This window comes from Crocodylus siamensis, chromosome 1 (genome assembly GCF_052110815.1).
Source record: "Crocodylus siamensis isolate JL-2025a chromosome 1, ASM5211081v1, whole genome shotgun sequence".
Lineage (NCBI taxonomy): Eukaryota > Metazoa > Chordata > Crocodylia > Crocodylidae > Crocodylus > Crocodylus siamensis.
The window spans coordinates 211,285,012-211,307,565 of NC_143395.1; the positions used below are offsets into that span (position 1 = coordinate 211,285,012).

The following is a 22,554-nucleotide window of genomic DNA, read 5'->3' on the forward strand; positions in this document are numbered from 1 at the left end:
GTTGGCTGCAATAGGCACCAATCTACTGAGGCTACTGTGGCTGGCCGTGAGCCTTCTTGGAAATTTATTAAAGCCATAAACAGTCGATTGGTTTTTTTAAAATTTTTTTTCAACTAATAAATTTTCATTTCATCTCTGTCTGTGTTTTGTTTCTTACCTCCTTTTATATGGATCTTTAAGGAGAGCACAAGATGCCAAACTTGACCTCTGTTGAAAGGTGTGATGAAGGGGAACCGTTACCTAGGAAGAGGTAGGGGGACTGTAAACAGTTGGCTTTAATTTGAAGTTAATCTTCGCAGGAGCAGGGGGAGGCTGCCATGGAGAGCTCAGACCCCAGAAGGCTGATAGGGTGGCAGCAGATCAACACCTGAGGAAAAGGTTCTCCCTAGAAGACTGGAGTAGCTGGAGAAGTAGGTGACTATGAAAACAGAAGCCAAAGACGGGAGTTCAATTGCAGATAATAATGATTGTGGCTTCTTTCCTCTGCTCCCTTTGGTGACTCAGGTTATTGAAACCTTTCTAGGTAAATGCTAGGTGACAGAGGGCTTGGTACTGTGTAGGTCTTAGTATGAGGCTTCTCTAAAGGGGCTGGGACCTTGCTTTCTGCCTTAACCCTTTCAACCCTGAAAAAAGTATGTGCAGCTCCAGAGCAGAAAAGCCAAACTTAATTTTTGTTTATTTTATTTATTTAATATCTTAGCCATGGTATGAATTTGGGATGCTTGATGCAGTTGATGGGGCCTCCTCTGCCAGGGATGTTTCTCTTATCTCCATTAAGGACTACCTGCTCAGTGTGTTCCAACTGCTAAGCAGCATTGTTTTTTCCTTTTGGAAAGCTGACTGCCCAAAGGCTGGCATTTTCCTGAGGTTTCTCAGCAGCAATCCTTCTTTCCCCCTCTTCACTTCAAGCCTGCAGGAGGCAGGATTAAATGATTTTTTTACAGAAAAAATGGATGAAGGCATTGGCTTGAAGGTAGAAATCAATGGAAGTCTATATGCCAGGTCAGGCCTAGGCCTTGTGTGAAAAAAAGTAGTCTTCCACCACTTCACTTGCACCATCTGCTGCCAAAACCCAAAACTGCACCCAAAGGAAACATTCAGTTTCACTTGTTCACAAAAAACTTGCACTGTTTTTCTGACACAATGGGCCAACACCTGTCTCTACGGATGACAACAGAATTATGCTCACATGTTTTAGTAGCATGCAGCAGAATTTGGTCCCTGGTGTTTCACACTTCTATATCTGCCGTTCAAGTGTTTCAAGGAGGACACCAGCATCATAATTAGAAATTACACAGATCTGCCTGTGTGCTAGGAGGTGAGCAAGCGAGAAGCTTACAGTAAGTGAAAAGAAGTAATTTCATTCCAGGAAATGGGTGACAAACTGATGTGTGATTTCTAACATAAGGTTTGGGTATTTAAAGTTGCTATTAGACTTTTAAAAATTCCCTGGAGGCAAGGGCCTACATCTTCCAGGGAACTCACTCACCAATGCAACATCTGGTTATGTCTTTATACCAAGTTATTCCCTGTTCTGAAGAATGTTGTTGCAGGTATTCCATTTAGTCTAGCACAGATTTTATTTTTTTAGTGCTGCTAATTCTTGTCCTCAGCAGGCTAAAGGATCTCTGTATAGGGAGAGGTGACAGGTGCAACTCCTTGTTTGCAGGGTCCAGTAACTCTTGGTGTGGGTTTTCCATTCCAAAGGTGCTTCAGCAGTTAAAGAAGTGGCAAAAAATAAGGGCTCAGAGCACTTTCCCCTTAAGACATCACAGAGTTCAATTGCTGCCTCTGCCTATGGTCTTCTACCACTGAAGTGACCGCTGACCACCAAGTTACAGCACAGAGTACCCTTACCTTCGGAGCAGGTAGCTTGATGTGGGTACTGTGTTAGCTTTGGAGGGAAAAAGCTGAAGCAAATGCAAATGGCCTTCCCATGCATGGCAGAAGCACCCAACAATTCAGGTTTGCAGATCCTGAAGAACATTACTGTGAATAGCAGGGAGGCATGCTGGTCTCTGAAAGGGCCAGCTTAAGCCACCTTTCCTCAGAGTTTTGGGTCAGCCCTCATATATTGGCAATTCAAGGCATTACCTCTGTGGTGAGCTTCAGAGCCCAATTTAGGGCTGTTGGTTCCCTTAGCCAGCACAGCACCTGTGAACTGGGAATCCTAGGGCATTTTTACATGTGCTCCTGATGCAGAAGAGCCACGGCAGAGCTGTGATCCACTGCCTGCACACCCCTGCCCAGGGCATGCAGGCGCCAGATCGCAGCTCTGGACCACACTGTCACTACTGTAAGATCCAAGCCCTGGAGCAGCTCCATACCCTGCTAGGGCTGGTCTCTATGGAAACCCTAGACCTGCACTGTCACTGTACCACTGTTCCTGGGGTCTCCAGGGAAACTGGCCACAGAAACATGGGCAGGGGCCTGATCTAGCCCTGGCCTACACCCTTTTATGGCTCGCACCCTTGATCTTCAATAAACTGAAACCCTCAGGGCACTTCCAGACTGACAGGTGAGGGTCATGGTAACATTCCTACCCTCAGTTAATTGAATGATCATAAGCAGCAGGCAAAAATTATTGCTGATGTCAGCATACTGCAAAATAGCTGAAGTAGGGAAGGAGATAGAAGAGCCAGTGAACAAGCTGTCCGCATTCAAGCTCGCTTTGTGTAATTATAACATTTGAGTACAAGTTCCTCATGGCTGTGTGAAAATTATTGATTTTCTGGCTTGTTTATAAAGATTAAGGCAAAGGACAAGAGCTTGTTGCAAAAGAAGCTGGGCAAATAGATCCATAGGCTAAAAGTCTCACTATTTCTTTGCCTCAACACAGTAGAGGTCTGAGCGTTTTTGGGCAAGAATGGGGAGTTGCTGGCGGATTTCTGCAAGCTTCTTCAAGTCTGTGAAAGATTAAGCAGGTGTTAGACATACAGAACCCATGGTACTTGGGAAACCTAAAGTCTGTGGGGAAGGCTATTTTATACCGGGGAGGAACAATGGTTTTGATTTGTCAAGCTTGACTACACCTTTGTGTACTTGCATTGTGTGAGTTGGGTGAACAAAGCTCATGCAGGAGAGGAACGGAAAAATCTGGGCTTGTTCATTTCTGCAGATCACTAACATCCAGCTCACCAACACTACCCTCACAAGTGGCACTTTGCTGAGAGTCTAGACAGAGAAGCAAAGGGCTGAACCAAGCCTGAGCTTCCCCTTAACCCTGCCTGGTCAGCAAGGGCCTTGCATGGTTCCTTGCATAATATCCAGAAACTTTCAGTCACCAGGCTGAAACCTCACACTCTAGAAAAGAACAGACTCCCCCATATGCCTGTAGATAGATAAGTGTAAGTGAGAAGCTTACAAAGGGTGTTGGCTTTTCTAACCTCTGACTGCCTTCCCTTTTTTTTGGTAGTAAAGGAGGAAGGAATGCTATAGCCTTACCTATATCTGCATATATAACTGTTTCCTCAGTGCCAGCTTTGGCTATAACTTCCCCCCTGCAAAAAAGAAGCATATGTTATGATTTATGGAAAGACAATGCCCAGAAAAAACTCTGTTGTGCCAGGCTTAACTACCCTCAGGGTTGACAAGTGTTTTCATGGTACTAGCTAACCTAAAATTTCCCTTGTTGCAACTTAAGACTTACTCCTTATCCTGTCCCCTGGTGACATGGAGAATGCCCAAGCACTGGCCTCTTTATAAACATCCTTACTTTATACAGGAAAAAATAAATATCTAATGCACAGGCGTAGATTGACCTGTTCCTTCTATAGATCAGTTTAGTGCCTGACTTATCCCCTAGCCTAGCAGGAACAATAAACTGCTTGTGCCAAGGCCTGTCCATTTTCCAAGTCTTTACCCCCATCTTGGATTCTACTGATTTGTTTACTGCAAATAGCAGCTGTACTCAAAGTGGCATATTTTAGTCAGGATGATTTATTAAAGTCTTGATCCTAGACACTTTTTCACCATCTGCCCCTAGCCATAGGCATTAATTTTTGCCACCTTTTAATGTAAAAAAGGTGGAGTCACTGGCAGATAGATTAAAAACAGGTTTCAATTTAACATGGGAACTAAAAGTTGTCTAGTTAACAAGTAACATGAATCGAGTTAATTACTGGAAGACAAAAAGTAATTATTACCTAGAAAGTCTGTTGGTTGCATATTTTTCCTGATTTCTTTGAAGCTACTTAGGCTTATAGGAGAATATTACTTCTATTTAGGTCAGAATACCTTTCATATCTGTCTTATATCCTACAAATTCTTGCTCTGTCATTCTTACTGTTTGATTATGAGAAGGTCAAAGTATTGCTGATTTCTCAGAAAAGAGATTTCTCAGGAGGCTCTAGTGGAGAATCCCAAAGACATCTCTGTTTTGAGATTAACCCTGTACCTAGCACCTAGTTTGATTTTTTTTTTAATGTACAATTATGCAAGTAAGTGTCATGTAAATAACTTTCTTTTGTGGGATTTAATAAGCTAAGCAACTTGAATATACTGTTTTATCCTTACAAAGTTGTCTTTGTGTGTTAAAAGTATGCAGCATAACCATTCTGTAATGTTTTACTGGGTCTTTGCCTTTGCTGTTGACTGGATTAAATAAAATTAAGTGGAGTTCCTTAAAAAGCAGATGTAGAGTTTTATCCAACGAGCTTTTAAGATTTTTATCTAAGTGCCACCTCAAGTTCCAATGATATTTAGAGGAGAACTCTACAGCTAAGTACAAACAGTCAAAATGCCAAGACTCAGTCCTCTCAGGTTAATCTAAACTGCATAGATTGAACTGATAAGCAAGTGAACAGGCACTCTTTTGTAGGCATGTGGCTGCATTTCTAGAATCAGTGGCCTAGACCAGAAGCCAAGGAGGCACTGGAGCATGCCTCCCTGCTTGGCTGGAGAAAGCTTGAGTCAAGGCTAGCCTGCCCACTCTGTAAGGGCGGCCGGGGGAGAGCTTTGTGGGGGAGATGCAGAGCATCCTGCTGGACTGAGTTACCTTGAATCTGGAGGGGATCTGGGACAGAAGTTAAATAAACCAATTTCAGTTCAATAAAACCAATTTTCAGTTAAGTCTGACACTACATCCATCCAGGTTTATCTTAAAGTTTTGGCCATTTTGAAAGCAGTTTATGTGCACTGAACTTCTGTTGTGTTACAGATTTGAATCACTTTCTGATCTCTGATACCTTTTTACATGCAATTTCTCTCCCTAACCTAAAAGCATCTGACACGGGTATTGACCATGGGCCCAAACCAGCTTTCTTTGGTCCCAGAGACTGCAGCAATATTAGGGACAGGTTTGTTTCCCTCTGTCCTTAATTTTTTCTACAGAGGAGTCTTTTTTTCTTTTCTTTGCTGCATGTTTACTGTTAGCTGAATTACACATTTCCTTTGTCAAGAGGGAGAGGGAGGATGACCGCAGGCTCCAAAGTAGTAAAGCACATTTCCTATCCCCCCTCAAATGTCATGATAATTCTACAAGACACTAGATTAAGGAACTTGTAACTGGATGTTTCCCTGAATAGGTACTGTCAACTGACATTCAGCTTTTTGCCTGAAGGGTTAATCATTCCACGTGCTACATCTACTCCTGAATCTCAGCCATTTTTTTCTCATCACAAAAAAACAAGGTTTTCAGTTCCTCTGTTCCTCTCTTTTGATTGAAAAACCACACAACCCACAAGGGAAACCATGCAAACTGGTAGAACTTCCTGATAGTCACTAACTGGAAAAAACAGATTATGGGAAAATACAGGAAACCTTCGCTATTTAGGAACTCAGGATTCATGAATTCAAATATTTGCGGTGTACCGCGCCAACGGCACAGCTGCACTCAGGGTGGGTAGGGGTGGTGCACTGAGTTCCTGGCTCTGGCGCTGCATGGAGCAGGGGAGGGCAGAGCAGGAGGCAGGGAGACAGTGAGTGTGGTGACAGTGGCATCTTCTCTCCTGGAGGCAGCCACAGCAGCGCTCAGAGTGTGTGTGGCACGGCAGGGGGAAGGGGCTGCTCCCTAGGCGCTGTGGCGGAGCCCTGTGAACAACTGGGGGAGAGGAGCGGGGGGGGGGGCTGTGGGGTCTGATGGGGAGCCCTGTCAGTATTCCTGGATTTCACTATCTGTGGGGCTCTCTGGAACGTATCCTCCATGAATGGTGAGAGTCTCCTGCAGACATGCGTAGTTCGATCAAAAAGTTCTAAGACTTGATGTTTGGGGTATTGTTCATCAGGAATTTGTACCAAGTGGTCAAACGATCAATCAGGCCCTTTATAAAGAGGTTTTGATATGTCTGAGTGATAAAGTTAGAAGAAACCACTGCAAGCTGTGTGAAAATGGTCAATGGTTTCTGCACCATGACAACGCTCCTCCACACACTGCTGTCTCCATTCAAGAATCTTTGGCTGAAAAAGATATTCCTGTGATACCACACCGTCTGTATTCACCTGACCTTGCCCCATGTGATTTTTTTCTGTTCCCAAAAATCAAAATGCTGAAAGGAAGGAGATTTGATGACATTCCAACCATCCATAAGAATGTGAAAGCAGAACTCAAAAAACTCAACAGTTGAAGACTTCCAGCATTGCTTCCAAAAGTGGCAGGAACGTTGGGACAAGTGCATATTATCTGGAGGAGATTACTTTGAAGGGCACAGCTCATAAAAAAAGTTGTTTGTACACTATTCTTTAAAATAAAAGCTAAGTCTTAGAACTTTTTGATCACCCCTCGTATCTTTACTATTAGCTAAAGGAATCTTAGGTGATTATATTTCATCCTCAAATTAACATTTTTAGACAAAACCTGCTTGAGATCTTAATCTTGTTACCACCATGCACTCACCATGGATTTACAACAGTGCTGTGTCCCCAGGCAACATAAGATGCTTCTGCATCCCTAGCAGGAGATGCAGTTACTACATAGAGTTGGTTATCGACAGCTCTGCGTTCAAAGAATGACAAGGACAAGTTATTGCCTGCAATTTCCTACACCCGAAATGAACTGCATTCAAGCAAAATATGAAGCAGAAAAAGTTATTCCAGAGAGCTAACCTGTATATTTCATTTCACTGCTCAGCATCTTAAGGAACGCTAAACAGTCAAAACCATCAATATCTATGCCAAGTGGCACAGAAATGGCCTAAAGTATTTAGGTGTTCATTAAAATCAACTTAAACATGGGCTTTAAGTGAGGACTCACAGGAGTCCCAAACGCTTCAAGGATCTCAAAGCAAGCAAACAGTAGCAGGACCCTCTAGGGCTCTAATCCTATCCAATGCTGCCTCACAGTCTAACTGTGGGAATAGCTGCTTATGGTCTGAACAGCTCTTAAAACCAAACCAAGTCCTGTTCTCTGTACATGCCATGCCTGTTAAGTACAGCGCAGGGACAGCTACATATAAAAAGTGCTTTCTAAAGTCTAAGAATCCCTCACAGCACAATTAAAGCATCTGGGGGTTTTTCCCCCTCAGTAGTGAATGGAGCCCTGTTTCTGATGCACTGTGGAAGCTTCAGGATTGATAAGTAACCTCCAGTGGGAGCAGTTAAGACAATTAATTCATATGGCCTCAGAGTTCAATAAGTTATTAAACAACAGTTAAACAAAAGTGAATCAGTTTAAAGTTAAAGTGTCCAGTTCTGTGCGCCCCATTTCAGGAGGAATGTGGACAACATTCAAAGGGTCCAGAGGAGGGCCACCCACATGATCCGGGGACAACAGGGCAGACCCTACAATAAGAGACTGCGGGACCTAAACCTGTTCAGCCTTCACAAGAGAAGGCTGAGGGGAGACCTGGTGACTGTCTATAAACTCACTAGGGGGGACCAGAAGGGTTTGGGGGAGACACTGTTTCCCCTTGCGCCCCCTGGCATGACAAAGAACAATGGACACAAATTACTAGAGAGTAGATTTAGATTAGACATCCGCAAGAACTACTTCACAGTCAGGGCAGCTAGGATCTGGAACCAACTTCCAAGGGAAGTGGTGCTGGCTCCTACCCTGGGGTCTTTAAGAAGAGGCTTGATGACTACCTGGCTGGACTCATTTGAGTCCAGTCTTTTTCTCCCACCCAGGCAGGGGGTCGGGCGTGAAGATCTACAAGGTCCCTTCCAACCCTACTTCTATGATTCTATGAAAGAAATCACCTAAGGAGAGGTTTGGTTATTTAGTTCTTACCTTCCTCTTTGCAGTAGCTCCCAGTGAGCTGGTCCCGTTGTCAGGTTAAAAGCTCCAGGATACACTAACAGCTGGCAACCTTTAAGGAAAAATGCATGTTTTATAAGATGACTCCATTGCTTTCATGTGGAAGCACGGATACCTTAGCCAAGAGGGGCACTTGAAATGTGTGGTTATTCAGGGTGATTGTACCTCTTCTTGACTCACATGGTTTCAAGAGTCAGCCAGCAAAAATCACTTGAACATGAGGACTGACACAAAACTGGTGCATGGGCTTAGATGTTAGACCCCAGTCAGTCATGCAATAACTGTGGGCTGGGACACTCCATCAATGATATTCCATGCTAGGTTCGTTCGTGGAAAGCAAGGACTGGCCTGTGCTTAACAAAATTTGTAGCAGAGACTTAAGAAATTTCTCTGCCTTGTAACGAATTTGTCAAGACTTCAGGATCCATAACTGGTTAAAATATACAGAACTTTGATCTTACTGATAAATAACCATCTACAGGAAGAAAAGTCCAGGATCTACGTTCATGGTTTAGCTTACCTGTACAGGTACATGCATGTTTCTAACATGGGGGAGGTGTATGTAGGACCAGCACACATTATTATCTCAAGAGAAGGAACTACTCCTTTAACCACCCAGGCTGACACAATGTTTTGGACCAGAAGCTCATGTACTCTGCTCCTGGTGCAGCTGCAGACTGATCAGTAGGCTGCACCTCTTCTGAAGCAGCCTTCTCTGAATGGCTGATACTTCAAGTACGGGCAAGTCTCAGTTGTACATAGTCTAGACATAGCAATACATCCTCACCTCTCTGGCAGTAGATCTGAGCAAGCTCAGCAAACCGGATGTCATAGCAGATCCCCAGTCCCACTTTGCAGTATGCTGTACTCAAAACAAAAGACACCAGTCAGTGGCCACTGTCATGCAGAACATAGGAAGGCTTCTTTAGCAATCCTGGAAGCTCTGCTACACTGCCTTGCACGATAAGAAACAAGAATTGACTTTCAACATATATTTCTATGATTCTATATTTTCTTACTTGTAATCCCTGTAACTGCAGAAAATTTCAGCAAGCACTGCCCAAGAAAAAATACCAATCTGAGATTTTTCTTTTTTTAAGATCCAAATGTGGCTACAGCATTAGAGGAAAGAAGGAAGCCCTTGTCTGTTCTGCCTTATCAAACAGCTATATCTGCAAAAACTTGTCTTGTTATGTCCTTGTTTGGTTTAATACAAATCTCCTCAAGAATTATTGATCAGCAGGAATCTGGGTTTTCCGTTTCCCATGGACAAAAGGAAAAAAAACAACAACACATAATTTTCCTTTTGACAGAGAAACACAAAGATTTCTGCACTTTTGCAAAGAGTGCTCTGCAGACTGGCAGAGTTCCAGCCTGCAAGGGGCTGGGGGGAGTGGGAGAAGAGCAGTCAGGCAAGGGGCACCATGTACATATACATTAGGGGTGGGCAATTATTTTGGGTGGAGGGCCACTTACTGAGTTTTGGCAAGCCATCAAGGGCCAGATGAATGGCAGCCAGGGACAGATAAATATTAATTTTCTAAAATTTTTAGGGGCCCCCATGTGCCAGATAGAATGGCCTGGCTGACTGCATCCAGCCCACGAGCCACATTTTGCCCACCCCGATATATATTTCATAGACATTACGGCTGGAAGGGACCTTGGAAGATCGAGTCCAGCCCCCCGCCCAAAGGGCAAGAAGTCAGCTGGGGTCATAGGATCCCAGCAAGATAAGCATCCAATTTAGAGTCCAGAGGAGAGCCACGCGCATGATCAGAGGTCAGGAAAACAGATCTTACGATGACAGGCTGAGAGCCATGGGACTCTTTAGCCTGGAAAAGCGCAGGCTCAGGGGTGATCTGACGGCCACCATAAGTTTATCAGGGGTGACCACCAGGATCTGGGGGAACGTCTGTTCACCAGAGCGCCCCAAGGGATGACGAGGTCGAACGGTCACAAACTCCTGCAAGACCGTTTCAGGCTGGACATAAGGAAGAATTTCTTTACTGTCTGAGCCCCCAAGGTCTGGAACAGTCTGCCAGCGGAGGTGGTTCAAGCACCTACATTGAACACCTTCAAGAGTAAATTGGATGCTTATCTTGCTGGGATCCTATGACCCCAGCTGACTTCCTGCCCTTTGGGCAGGGGGCTGGACTCGATGATCTCCCAAGGTCCCTTCCAGCCCTAATGTCTATGAAATCTATGAAATTTGCTCTTGAAGGTGTTCAATGTAGGTGCTTGAACCACCTCTGACTGGCAGGCTGTTCCAGACCTAGGGGGCTCGGATAGTAAAGAAATTCTTCCTTATGTCCAGCCTGAAATGGTCTTGCAGGAGTTTATGACCGTTCAACCTCATCATCCCTTGGGGCACTCTGGTGAACAAATGTTCCCCCAGATCCTGGTGGTCACCCCTGATAAACTTATAGGTGGCCATCAGGTCACCCCTGAGCCTGCACTTTTTCAGGCTAAAGTGTCCCATAAGGTCTGTTGTCCTGACCTCTGATCATGCACGTGGCTCTTCTCTGGACTCTCTCAAGCTTCTCCACATCCTTTTTGAATTGTGGAGCCAGCTTTACGGCGGATGGTGAAGGTGATCAGCTCGTGGTTGCTGTCACCCAGCTTCCCATCAATCACTAGGTTGCCGATTAGGTCATCCCCAGTAGCCAGTACCAGGTCAAGCAGCGCTTTCTCTCTCATTGGCCCATAGACTTCTTGAGTCAGGTAGAGGTCATCCACGCACGAGAGAAAGCTTTGTGACCGCTCGGATTTTGCTGAGTGATCCTCCCACGAGATGTCCGGGTAATTGAAGTCACCCATGGTCCTAGAGCATGTGGCCTCAGCCAGCTCCCGGACGAACTCCTGGTCAAGCTCTTGACTTTGGGTCTGTAGTAGACTCCCACTGTTGTGTCCTGTGCCGTGTTCCCCATGGATTTTAACCCAGAGGGTCTCCAGTCATCCATCCTGGTTGCCAGCATCAGCTTGCAGGGACGCATAGCTTTTCTTAACATAGAGAGCTACACCCCAGCCCCTTTTGCTTACATGATCCCTCCTGTACAGGTTATAGCCATCTATACCCGTGGTCCAGTCATGGGTGGAGTCCCACCAGGTCTCCGTTATCCCAATGACGTCATAATTATTTGCACTGAGCAGGAGGACGAGCTCCTCCTGCTTATTCCCCAAGCTCCTGGCATTTGTGCACAGGCAGGCAAGTGTCCCCTTGGGGGCCCCTGCCTTGCCCACAGATTGTATCAGGGCTGGGCTCCCTTACGTGCCTTGGCCCGCTGGCTTTTTCAGATTTGGGAGTTTTAATCAGAGAATTTGTAATTTTTATATAAGATTTTGAGGGTTGTTTTTTTTAATCAGAGAAAACCAGGATCCAGGCTGATCAGTTTGTCACTGAAAACAGAAGGGAAATGAAACTTTCCACACTCTACTGTGCTGTAGTAACACTTAGAACGATTCAAAACAGAGGACCACAGTCCAGTACTTGAGAATCTAAGGAAAGCTCAGCCCATGAGGTCACGTAATTTTGCTCCACTCTATAGTAAGAGTCCCCCATTCTAACATAAGATGCATTGGGAGAGGACATGTGGAGCTATGCTTAAAACTTTGTCTCCATTTCTGTTGTTCTCATAAGAAACAGTTTGGAAGGTCCAGCTGAGCACTCAGTTTATTATATTCCAAGCCAATGTGTGTCAAGGTCATGTAACCGAATTTATTAATTCCTTCACAATGCTCAGAGAATACTCAGCCTTTGCAATTCTCTGCATCAGAGAAGGAGGAAAGTTAGCTAACTCTTCATCACTCTTCCCACTGTAGTCTGGAATTCAGATGTGTTTGAATCATTTTGCCCTGCTTCTTTGTTGGTCAACTGCCTCCAAACACCAGCATGGCATAAGCTAAAAATGGTCTGAAGTGAACCAAAAACCCAATTTCAATAGTGTGTAGTTGCTATTTTATTAGTGCTGATTAGAAAGAGCATTCATTCTCTTATACTTACGAGTATCAAAAATAGAGAAACTGTCCCCAGGGCTCAGAATTTCAGACTCCTGGAATCGGATTTTCTCAGGTATATTAATGTCAAATAAATGAATCTGTTTAAAGAAAACAAACCCAGGGCATGCCTTCTAAATTATTCAGCATAGCACTATTAATGATGTCTCCCTACAACCCAAAAGAATACTTACAGATGTGATCCTGTGTTAAACATATGAACCCTATAGCCAACTTTTTTATCATAGACCAAAGCTTTGTCAGAATTCCTAGTCTACAATATAAGATTTAATTAGCGCTTTGGGACTATGGTGACATTTGTCAAAAATAAGATCCTATCTTAGATGAATATATGTCTTCCCAGGTATTTGAGTAAAGGCTTGTGCACTGGTAAACACCGGTAAACACCTAGAATTGAATCAATGGGCACCTAGTTATCCATATATCAAGTTTGATATTATTTAATAATAGAAACAATGTAAAAAAAAATCTAAAGATGAAAGTAATTATTAATAAATACTTGTAAGTGGCTTTCTCTGCTTTCTTCAACAATATTTATTCAGAAATAGCAAGATGATATTATTTAATTCATTCACTGTACTAAATAGGAGAACAGCTTTTTAAAGGAGTAGGTATATATTAAAAACACTTATTAACATAAAACTTTGACATAAATAAACCTTGAGTCCTAGTTTAGAAAATAACTGTCTTTTGGGTGCTGCATCACCTGAGCTATAAACCTGCAAAACTTCCCCAGACGAGTAAATTCCCAACATCGCACAGTTTCAACAATCTCAAATCTCAGATGCCAAGAAGATGTGGAAGTCCAAATCATTTTAGAGATGTCATCAATATAACAAGCACAGCAAAGACAAAGGGTTAGGATGAGGAAAGGTGACTGGCTGAACACTAGACCTTGGTGACTACTACCTAATTCATTCCTACTTTGTTCAGTTTGGCAGTGATTGTGCACCCTGTTTTTTTCTGTTTTCTCAGTGATCCTACAACAAATCCCTCTACTCTCACATAAGCAAAGGTGTCCATGTGCAATGAACAGTATTATTACTCGCCACTGTCCCAGATACAGAGGGAGTAGAAACAATAGCCAAGTATGAGGTGATGGCCAATCACCCACTGCAGACAGCTCCAGCAAAGAGCTTGTAAGATCCTGGCAGATGGCATTTGTCCACAAATTCTGTGCAACTGGTTGCTAAGCACTGAATAAGTCCATCACTATCAAGCATCTGTGAAAGCTAGAAAGGTCAAATTAACCCCCAAATGGATCTGCAAACTGCAACAGCATTGTTTAGTGGCTGGAGCAGAGGACTTGAGATGAAAATCCTGGTCCCAGTGAACTCACATGGAACTTCAGGGTCGACTAGAGTCCAACTGACTGTAGTGGAGCCAATACTTGATTTTGGTGATTTTAAGTGTTCTGCCACTTTCTGCAATAACCCATTGGGAAAAATCAACTCACCTCCCTGAACCTTCCTTTCCTCATGTAGAAAATAAGTATATTTACTCATCTTTGTAAAGCATGCTAAGGTTTTCAGTGGAAAAATACTCCACCAGTTGCACAATATTTCTCATTGCTACTGTTCTTTTTGGACATGACCTAATTTATTTGCTTCTTATTAAAGAAACCACATAATCGCTTTTGCAGAACACAGCTAAATATCAGCCACATCAACCCAAAAAACCTGCTGACAAACTGTTTTTTTCTCACCTTTCTGTGCTTTGCCACCATTGCACCGTCAGGTCCAAACACAGTGCATGTGTTATAAAACTTCCCACAGGCCTGTTCTGGAATGGATCCTTGAATAAGAACAGAACACAGATTTCCAACTCTAACATACGAAATGCTAATCCAGCTGCACAAAAGAAGAGAGCCACTCTTGCCTGTGCCACTCCCAGAGGGTTGCATTTGAGCAAGATAGACATTAAGAACAAGCTACCTCCAACGAGAAAGATGCCACACTCCTTTGCAACTTCTGAAAGCTTTTGTGTGGATTCCCCAGGAATTTCTTCCGCATATTCACGAAAACATTTAACACTATATGGAGAATTGAAACATTCCTATGATAGGGAAATAAAGAAACAAAATTAGAATTTGAAAGCTCCACTAAATGCCTAGATAGGGCCACTGAAACTATTTACCAGGGGGGAGGGGGGGTGATTCAGGGTGACCACTTCAGGCCCCACACTTTGGGGTGGGCCCCACAGAGTGGGGCGAAGCAGCAGTGGTGCAGAGCTGGGTGAAGCGGAAGCTCTGCGCCTAGCTGCTCGCTACCACCACCCCAGCGCCCCGGGCCTCCAGGTCCAGGATCAGAGAGGGGGTGGGATCCCACGTGGGCTGATTCACCCTGGGCCCCACACTCTGCTTAGGTCAGTTCTGCTATTTACTTAGGTTTTTTGTTGGTTTTTTTTTAAACAGTCCTCAGCATGTAGAATTATGAATGCCCATTAAGGCTAAATACAGACAGACAAAAAGCCTGAGGCTGAACTGATTCAATCTTTGCAGGTTAGCCTAAAATGCCCAGATTGAACTGATAAGCAAGTGAACAGACACTTACTTCTGATTCCAGGAATGCAGCTAACTGCCTGCAGCAGCCCAGGCCAGAAGCTAGGGGGCACTACTGCATGCCTCTCTGCTTGGTTGGAGTAGACAACTTGGGCCAAGGTTAGCCTGCCCAACCTACAAGAGGGGGTTTGCAGGGGAGGTGCTAAGCATCCTGGGATGTTGGGGGACTGTGAGTTAACTTGAATCTGGAGATCTGGGACAGGATTTCAATAAACCAATCTAACTTAAATCAATTAAATCCGATACTACATCTATCCAGGTTTATTTCAAGCTGGTTTTGACCTTTTTGAAAGCAATTTCTGTGCACTGAACTTCTGTTGTGTTATATTCTTGAACCAGTTTATGATCACTTATACCAGTTTATGTGTAATTTCTGTCCCCAGCCTAAGTAAGTGACCTCCAAGCTTAACACAAGGAACATAATCAGTGCCAGTACTGATGGTGGTTCAATGGGAATTAATCTCCAATGGAAACTGAATCAGTCACCACCAGCCCATTTCATGCAGCCCAAACTGATGGTAACAAGCTTTGCTCACTTGCCAATCTAGTTGAAATAAGATCCAACAGTCTAGAGTTAATGTATCTGTGCATTTCACAAGGGTTCCCAGCCATCTAGTCCCAAGTGGCTGGTTTGCAAAGTTCTAAGCTGTGTGGGTCTTAGCAGGACCAGTGGGGTTTTTGCTTTTGTGCACAGTCCACATTCAAAAAGTAGTTTTTTTTCAATCCAAATTATTTTCTAAAGTATTTCTCCTTCTTCAAGGCCTCCTGAAACAATCTGTTAAATGCTTTATGCACACAATTCTCATGTCCTCGGTCTCTAGTACAAACATCAGTCCATGCCCTGCTCCTACTCGGGAAAGAAAGAAATTGATGATCAAAGGGGTCCCTTTTAGCTTTATGTGCTCCAGGACTCAAACTACTGTTCAGTCTTATCCCACCGATATCTCCTTGGATGTCAGAGTATCATAGTAGCTAGGGCTGGAAGGGACCTAAACAGATCATCAATTCTGACCCCCTGCCTTGGGCAGGAATTTATGCTGGGGTCATATGACTCCAGTGAGATGTTTATCCAGCCTCCTCTTAAAGACCCCCAAAGTAGGAGCGAGCACCACTTCCTTTGGAAGTTGGTTCCAGGTCCTAGCCGCCCTAACGGTAAAGTAATGCCTCCTGATGTCTAGTCTGAACCTGTTCTCTATCAACTTGTGGCCATTATTCCTAGTTACCCTGGGTGGTGCCCAGGGGAACAGGGCATCTCCTGTTCCTTGCTGATCCCCCCCAGTGAATTTGTAGACGGCCACCAGATATCACTTCAGCCTTCTCTTGTGGAAGCTGAATAGGTTCAGGCCCTCTAGTCTCATCTCATATGGCCTGTACTGCTGCCCCCGATCATGTGAGTGGGACCCTCTCAATGCTAGCCGCATCTCTCTTGAAGTGCAGCACCCAGAACTGGACGCAGTACCCCAACTGTGGCCTGACTGGTGTCGCATGGAAGGGGAGAATCACCTCCCTGGACCTGCCTGTGATGCATCTGTGGATGCATGACAAGGTGCGGTTAGCCTTACTGACAGCTTCCTCGCATTGGCGGCTCACATTCAACCTAGAGTCAACAGTGACTCCAGATCCCTTTCCGCCTCTGTGCTGATGTTCAGAGCATGACGTTCAGAACATGTCAGATGTTCAATCCTGAAATATCATCAACACAACTAGTGCAGCTAAGACAACAGAATGTGGCACCATCAACCTTCAGCACCAGAGCAATGAACCAAATACCCCAGAACTAGTGTGCCCAAGAGACATGTAAAGCATGACATCAGAGGCACATATGCTTGTGTGATTTGTTACTGCTGTGACCAAATACAATGGCCTGCAAGCTGCATCAGAATTACTGTGACCATTCAGGCCAGCATTTCCTGAAGCAAAAAAGACAGACCTTGGAACTGTTCTCTAAGGTCAAAACTATTTTTTAAAAGACAGTTAAATTTCATACATTTTTAGGCTGGGGGACAGTGATTTAACTCTAATAATTGGATTTAAGTTTCTTAATGTCAATTTTTAAATACTGGTTTTATCCATGCTGTTTCTGTGTGCAGGACTAAAGGAAAAACTGACAAATCCAGTAGTAAATGTGTAACAGGAAAAATTCTTCCCCTCTCCCCACTGCAGCTCAGCATTTATGCCAGGTGGCGTATAGCCCAGTGCAGCACTATCAGGTATTAGAGGGGGCTGGAGTGATGAAATATGGGCCTGTAGCATAAGCTCAGGACTGGGAGTCAGACTGTGTTTCCTTGCCAAGTTCTGCCACAGGCTTTAGGTAATCTTGAGCAAGTCTCTTCAGCTCCCTGTGCAGTAGGCACCCCATCTAATTTTTTTTTTTTTTTTTTTAAGAAAAGACTTGAGAAGATGATGTTAATTTCTGCCTACTTCCCAGCGGTGCTACAAGTTTACATCAGGGATGTTCATTTCATGCTTTAAGATTGTCTGGCAAAATATTACATATAAGCACAAAATAACTTGAGAGAGGGTGAACCATGTAGAGTTCATGCTTGCTAACCCCTGCATTGTGATGAAAAAAAGTCTGGTGGTTTTAGCCTTTGTATGTATAACTAGCAAACAATTGGTAATGGCAAAGTAGGCGGCCCAGGGCAGGGTAATCAAAGGTCAGATTTCTTATGCCAGAGGTACATTGGTACAACAGAGCAGGAAAGTTTACCTAATACTGGTTAACCAACAGGAGAAGGGAAAAATTTTCGCCTCTTAAAAATTCAGATCTAGAGTCCTCTCTGACAAGAACTTTGCCTTCATGGGTCAAGGATTGCACAGCAGAGGATTAATGACTAGCCCTGGGAACATGTAAAGCTTATCGAATCACTGAAAGTCACCTTTGTTAGTGCATGCATCTATGTAAATAACAACAGAATGCAAATCAGAAAGCAGATCAGAAGCCATTTAAGGTTTTAATGAAAATCATGGGTGTCTTTACACGTGCTCTGGGATGGAGGAGAGGAGGGTGCTTTAATTAGAGCAGCTCTAAGAGCCACTCTAATTAAAGCTCCTGCAGCATCACATGTATTCAGCATCCTGTGCTTCAAAATGGCAGTGGGGGTGCTTTAATAAAGCTCATTCAAGCTTTAGTTAAAGCACCCCTGCTGCCATTTTGAACCACAGGGATGATGAATACACATAATGCAGGGGGTGCTGGAGCATGCTAATTCACACTGTCTAGCAGACTTGACCGAGTGTGCTCTGACACATGCTAATTAGCACACAACGAAGCAGACATCTGGCATGTATATACCGTATTTTTCGGACCATAAGACGCACCGGACCATAAGACGCACCCCTCCTGGAGCCTCAGTCTCCGCAGCAGCGAGTCCCTCCTTCGGACTCCTGCCCCGTCTGTTCCGGCTGGCCATTTTTATTGCCGGCTCCCGGCCACCGGCACGGGCGCCGGCTTCCGGTCTAAACAAGCAGCAGATGTCCCGCTCGGGCTCCGCCGCCTCCGCGGGCAAGCTCCGCCCCGTCTCCCCGGGACACACACCTTCAGACCATAAGATGCACCCTCGTTTTCCCCCCACTTCTGGGGAGAAAAAAGTGCGTCTTATGGTCCAAAAAATACGGTAGGTGCCCCACCCACATCTCTAACATAGTGATCAGAAAGGAGAAGTGTTCAGTCACAGGAAGGGGAGTTTTTGAATCAAAACACATTTTAATAGTTGGGTGCTAGTGTTACCACCTCTTTTTAGGTGGATATTTTCTCTCTTAAACCCAGATCTCAGGGTTTTAAAGACACATTTTAACATGAATATGAGGGCCAGAAAACTCAGAGACAAACAAGTCACTTGAAAGATCTGGATCCTTTCTGTCTGACTTCTTCACTCTGCATACATATTTGGTGAGAAGGCCAAAAAAAAATGGCAAAGACATCTGTGTTCTCCAAGGGACATATAAACATTCTGGTGATTGGAAAACCATCTCTTTTTCTGTCACATAAGGTTTCCATACTGGTAAGAAAAGTCCCAGGCATCCAGTTCAGGGGCAATGCGTAGGGGATGCACATGGGCACATTGCACCCCAAGCGTGGTGGTGCGCCCCCTACAAAAAGGTGTCACTTGCCACCCCCCAGCCCCCGCTGCTGACACCACCTGTGGTGTCTGTAGGCGGTCAGCGATCCCCACTGGCCACTGCTGCCGGCAGCGTCTGCAGGTGGTCACCGACCCCTGGTCAGCACTTACCACCCCCCTCATCCCCACTGCCACCCACAGTGCCGGCAGCGTCTGCGGGAGCTCCCTGCTTACTGCTGCCATGCTCCTGCCACCACCATGCCCCCGCAGCTGCCAGAGGCATGTGTTGTTCATGATCCAGCTAAACTATTACAAATCTACAATGAGGCCATTCAAGTTAATGGAGTTACCTTGAGTACAAATGAACACAACTTAGCTTGGAAACTACTGTCACATAAAGACAACTTACCAGCTCTAACCAATTCTAGCTGCATGACAGATTCTTTCATGCATTGTTAAGATCTGTTATGGGACACTATGATTTAGTTTCTTTCAGAGCCTGTTGAGGGCACCTTATGTACCAGACAGAAGACAGAAACACACAGTACAGAAATGCATAGTATAAAATGACATAGGAAAGAGGGGAATAATAGTTTGAGGAGATCAGGTCAATACTCACAGGCAGAACCACGACTTTAGCACCTTTGGCTGTTGCTTCTCTTACTAGCCCACAGGCACGTTGCAGGTTTTCTGATTTGATGGACTGTACTTTCAGCTGAATTAGTGCCAGACGGAAGTCTAATGACAGAGAAGATGAAATGAGCCAAAGCAACCCTAGTAAAACATGCCCCAGTTATACTAAATGGATTGGATGCCCTGGGCAGAGAGGGAGCCAAAAACTAGTCCCAGAAAAGAGGACGTGATCAGGACCAGACGGGGAAAAACCATCTTCCACCTTTTGTCAGCATTTCAGCAGCCAAGCAAATAAGGGCTAAGGGGTAAATCCTGACTACGTTGCTGTTTACAGGGGCAACCAAGTAAACAGCTTCTCACTGCAATTGTAAACAGGCATGAAGTCAGTCAGACAACTCATTTAGCAATAGTGGGAGTCTGTGATTTTTCCAGAACTCCCTTTTTTCCTCTGGAAATTCAGAGAAAAATACTACATTGGAGAAATTAGCCACTGAAAGAAAGCCAGACTTTAAATTTTTGGATACATATACCGAGCACATACAATATTGAACATGAATACCTTGACATGGGGTTTAAAAACCAAACCACGAGTGACTTAAGTTTTCTGTGCCACAGAAAGGAAAGCAGTGGGGCACCTCAGTGACTGACTGGTTCAGAGAGGCAACGGCTTCATAGGCGACAGCCTACTTTGCCAACTTGCCCTGCCTCCTACCTGACTTTAGACTGCCACAGCTGACTCTCTCTCTCTTTTTTTCTATGCCTCAGATTCTTAACTTGTTAAGAGCCCTTAGCCACTTTGTGGAGATTTAGGAGGCTTCATAAATAAGAGATATTTAAATGTGTTGCTCCCTTTAGATGGTACAAGCAGAGAGGTAGGGGCTTACAGCAACTTTCTTGCAACATGTCTCTGCATTTAGTGTGTTTTGAGACTTCTTCAGAAGACGCATTTAAAGGCTTATTAGAAGACCCCAGCCTCCAGATCTGCCAGCACCTTTCAGAGGAGCCGAGTGCAAGTAACCTTGGGGCACTCCACTGCTTTGCCCATGTTGTGCACGCTCCAAAGCACCCTTGTAGTTTACAAAAGCAGAATGCTTCTGAGATTGGGCTTTTGGAAACACGTTGTGTGGACAAATAAGAGGAAAATGCCAGCAGAAATAAGCTCCCCTGTTACCCACCTGCAGGGACTGAGCAAACCAGGTTCGGTTTTAGATCCTAAATGTTGCAGGCACGCAAATAACTGAACAGGAGTGTCTGCTGAAGGCTTTGAAGGCCATGACAAGTGCCGGGGTGGGGGTGAGGCACTTGGATCAGATCAGCAGGCTCTGCACCCTGTCTTTGGCAGCAGCCAGTTGTTAGCCTGGCACACCCATTTCCCCTTCCCCACACAGGCAAGCAAAGAGGAAGCCCTGGGGCTGGGGGAAGAGAGCAGGCCCCACCCTTTCCAATCAGCCCTAGGCTTGCTTCCTTCTCCCTTCGGGGAATTGTGGCCTTGGCAGGGCAGAGAAGTCTTATGTGTGTGTCTGTATGCCTGTATACAGTGTCTGTGTGCATGCATTGTGTGTGCGTGTGTGCGCGCGCGTGTAAAAGAAGCCAGGCACACTCCAGGAGCAGGGGAGTGCTGAAGCGGGAACCGCCCGGCAGCCCCAAAACGCGCCCCGCTAAGGTCACTCACTGGCCATAGCTCCGCGGGTCAACAACATCCGAGCGGCGCAGGAGGCAAAGCGGCGCATGCACAATGCGCCCCGGGAAACCGGGCGGCCCCGGGGCTGCTGGGAGCTGTAGGCCGCTGGCGGGCGGGGCGAGTGGAGAGGCAGACATGAGGTCTGGCTGGGCGGGGCGGTGACAGGCACGCATGGCGGCCCGCAGTTTGTGCCTGAGGCGGTGGCAGCCTCCCTGGCCCGTGCACTGTGCGGGGCCCTCGGGGTAGGCTCCGGGCCAAGCCGGGCACACAGTCGCAGCCTGGAGGGCAGCCGCAACCCTCGCCCCCCGGGCCGAGCCCTTTAGTCTCCCCGCCAAGCTGAACAGGGGGGATTTCACGTAGGAAGCCCGAGGCACAGGGACGGGCTGTGGACTCGGCCCCGTGCAGCAGCAGCAGCAGCAGCAGCAGCAGCAGCACAAAGACTCTACTGTTATTCCGTTAAGAACGAGTGAAATGAATTTACACAATGGGGTGTCACTAATATTCAGCAAAGCAATACAGGGATACCTTGGGTCAAAGCAGGTTTAAGTGCCAGGGACGTTATTCATAAACATCACCACAACCCATCTTTTAACAGGCAGGCAGGCAGGTTCTTGGACTAGTTGTGATGTCTTTTACTAAACAGAGTAGTTGGAAAAGAAAGTTCTTGATAAGCTTTGGGAAGTCTGCTTTGTGGGAGACCCCCAAGGAAAGAGAGATGCTAAAAGTGTGGCAGGATATCAGCGAATGTGTAAATAGGAAAAATTAGACAAAAAGTGAGGCAGAGGGGGAAGAGCAGGGGAAAAAAAGGCTGAAGGGAGGCTGTGGAGTGATAGTACAAGATAAAAACGAGGCTGTCAGGCAGGTACCTGGTGAATCTGATGTCAGGGAGGTTGTAATGTGTCATAAATCCACTGTCTATATTGATTCCATGAGTTCTTGTATTCAGTAGATTTATGAAGCGCAGGTCGTAGGCTCCTCTGGAGAAGGTGTTTTGTAAGTTCCTTTTAAGGACTCCGAGAGATCGGAGAGGGAGCGATTGTGCTGCGAGATGTGCCCCCACAGGTAGCTGGGTATTCTTGTCTTTGATAGATTTTCAGTGTGTGCTCATTCTGGTGCACAGTTGTTTGGTTTCACCGACATTTTCTCTCAGGGCATTTGGTGCACTGGATGAGCTATACTACATTTCTGGAGGTGCAGGTGGAGGATCCATGAAAGGTGATGGTTCTGTTGTGGGGTGTAGTAATTGTGGGGGTGGGAGAGATATGTTTGCAGGTTTTGCATTTTTTGTCCTGGCATTGGCAAATAGAGCCAGATCATGCCAGGACAAGAAATACAAAACTTGCCTCTCTTTCCTTGGGGGTGGGGGGTGTTCAGAACTGCAGAGGCTCCCCATGCGTGAAGAAGGGTGATTGTA

At 45.3% G+C, this 22,554-nt stretch overlaps 1 protein-coding gene across 1 annotated transcript; it reads right to left on the reverse strand.

Moving 5' to 3' along the window:
- Positions 1–668: 668 nt before the first annotated feature.
- Positions 669–21,259, reverse strand: NIT2 (nitrilase family member 2). The gene is made up of 10 exons (XM_090055746.1): positions 21,132–21,259; positions 19,446–19,564; positions 14,140–14,260; positions 13,911–13,999; positions 12,192–12,285; positions 8,979–9,053; positions 8,165–8,243; positions 6,833–6,931; positions 3,445–3,500; positions 669–2,906 (listed from the first exon to the last, which is right to left on the reverse strand). The coding sequence occupies exons 1-10, from the start codon at positions 21,187–21,189 to the stop codon at positions 2,818–2,820; spliced, it is 879 nt and encodes a 292-aa protein (XP_089911872.1). The 5' UTR covers positions 21,190–21,259; the 3' UTR covers positions 669–2,817.
- Positions 21,260–22,554: the final 1,295 nt, after the last annotated feature.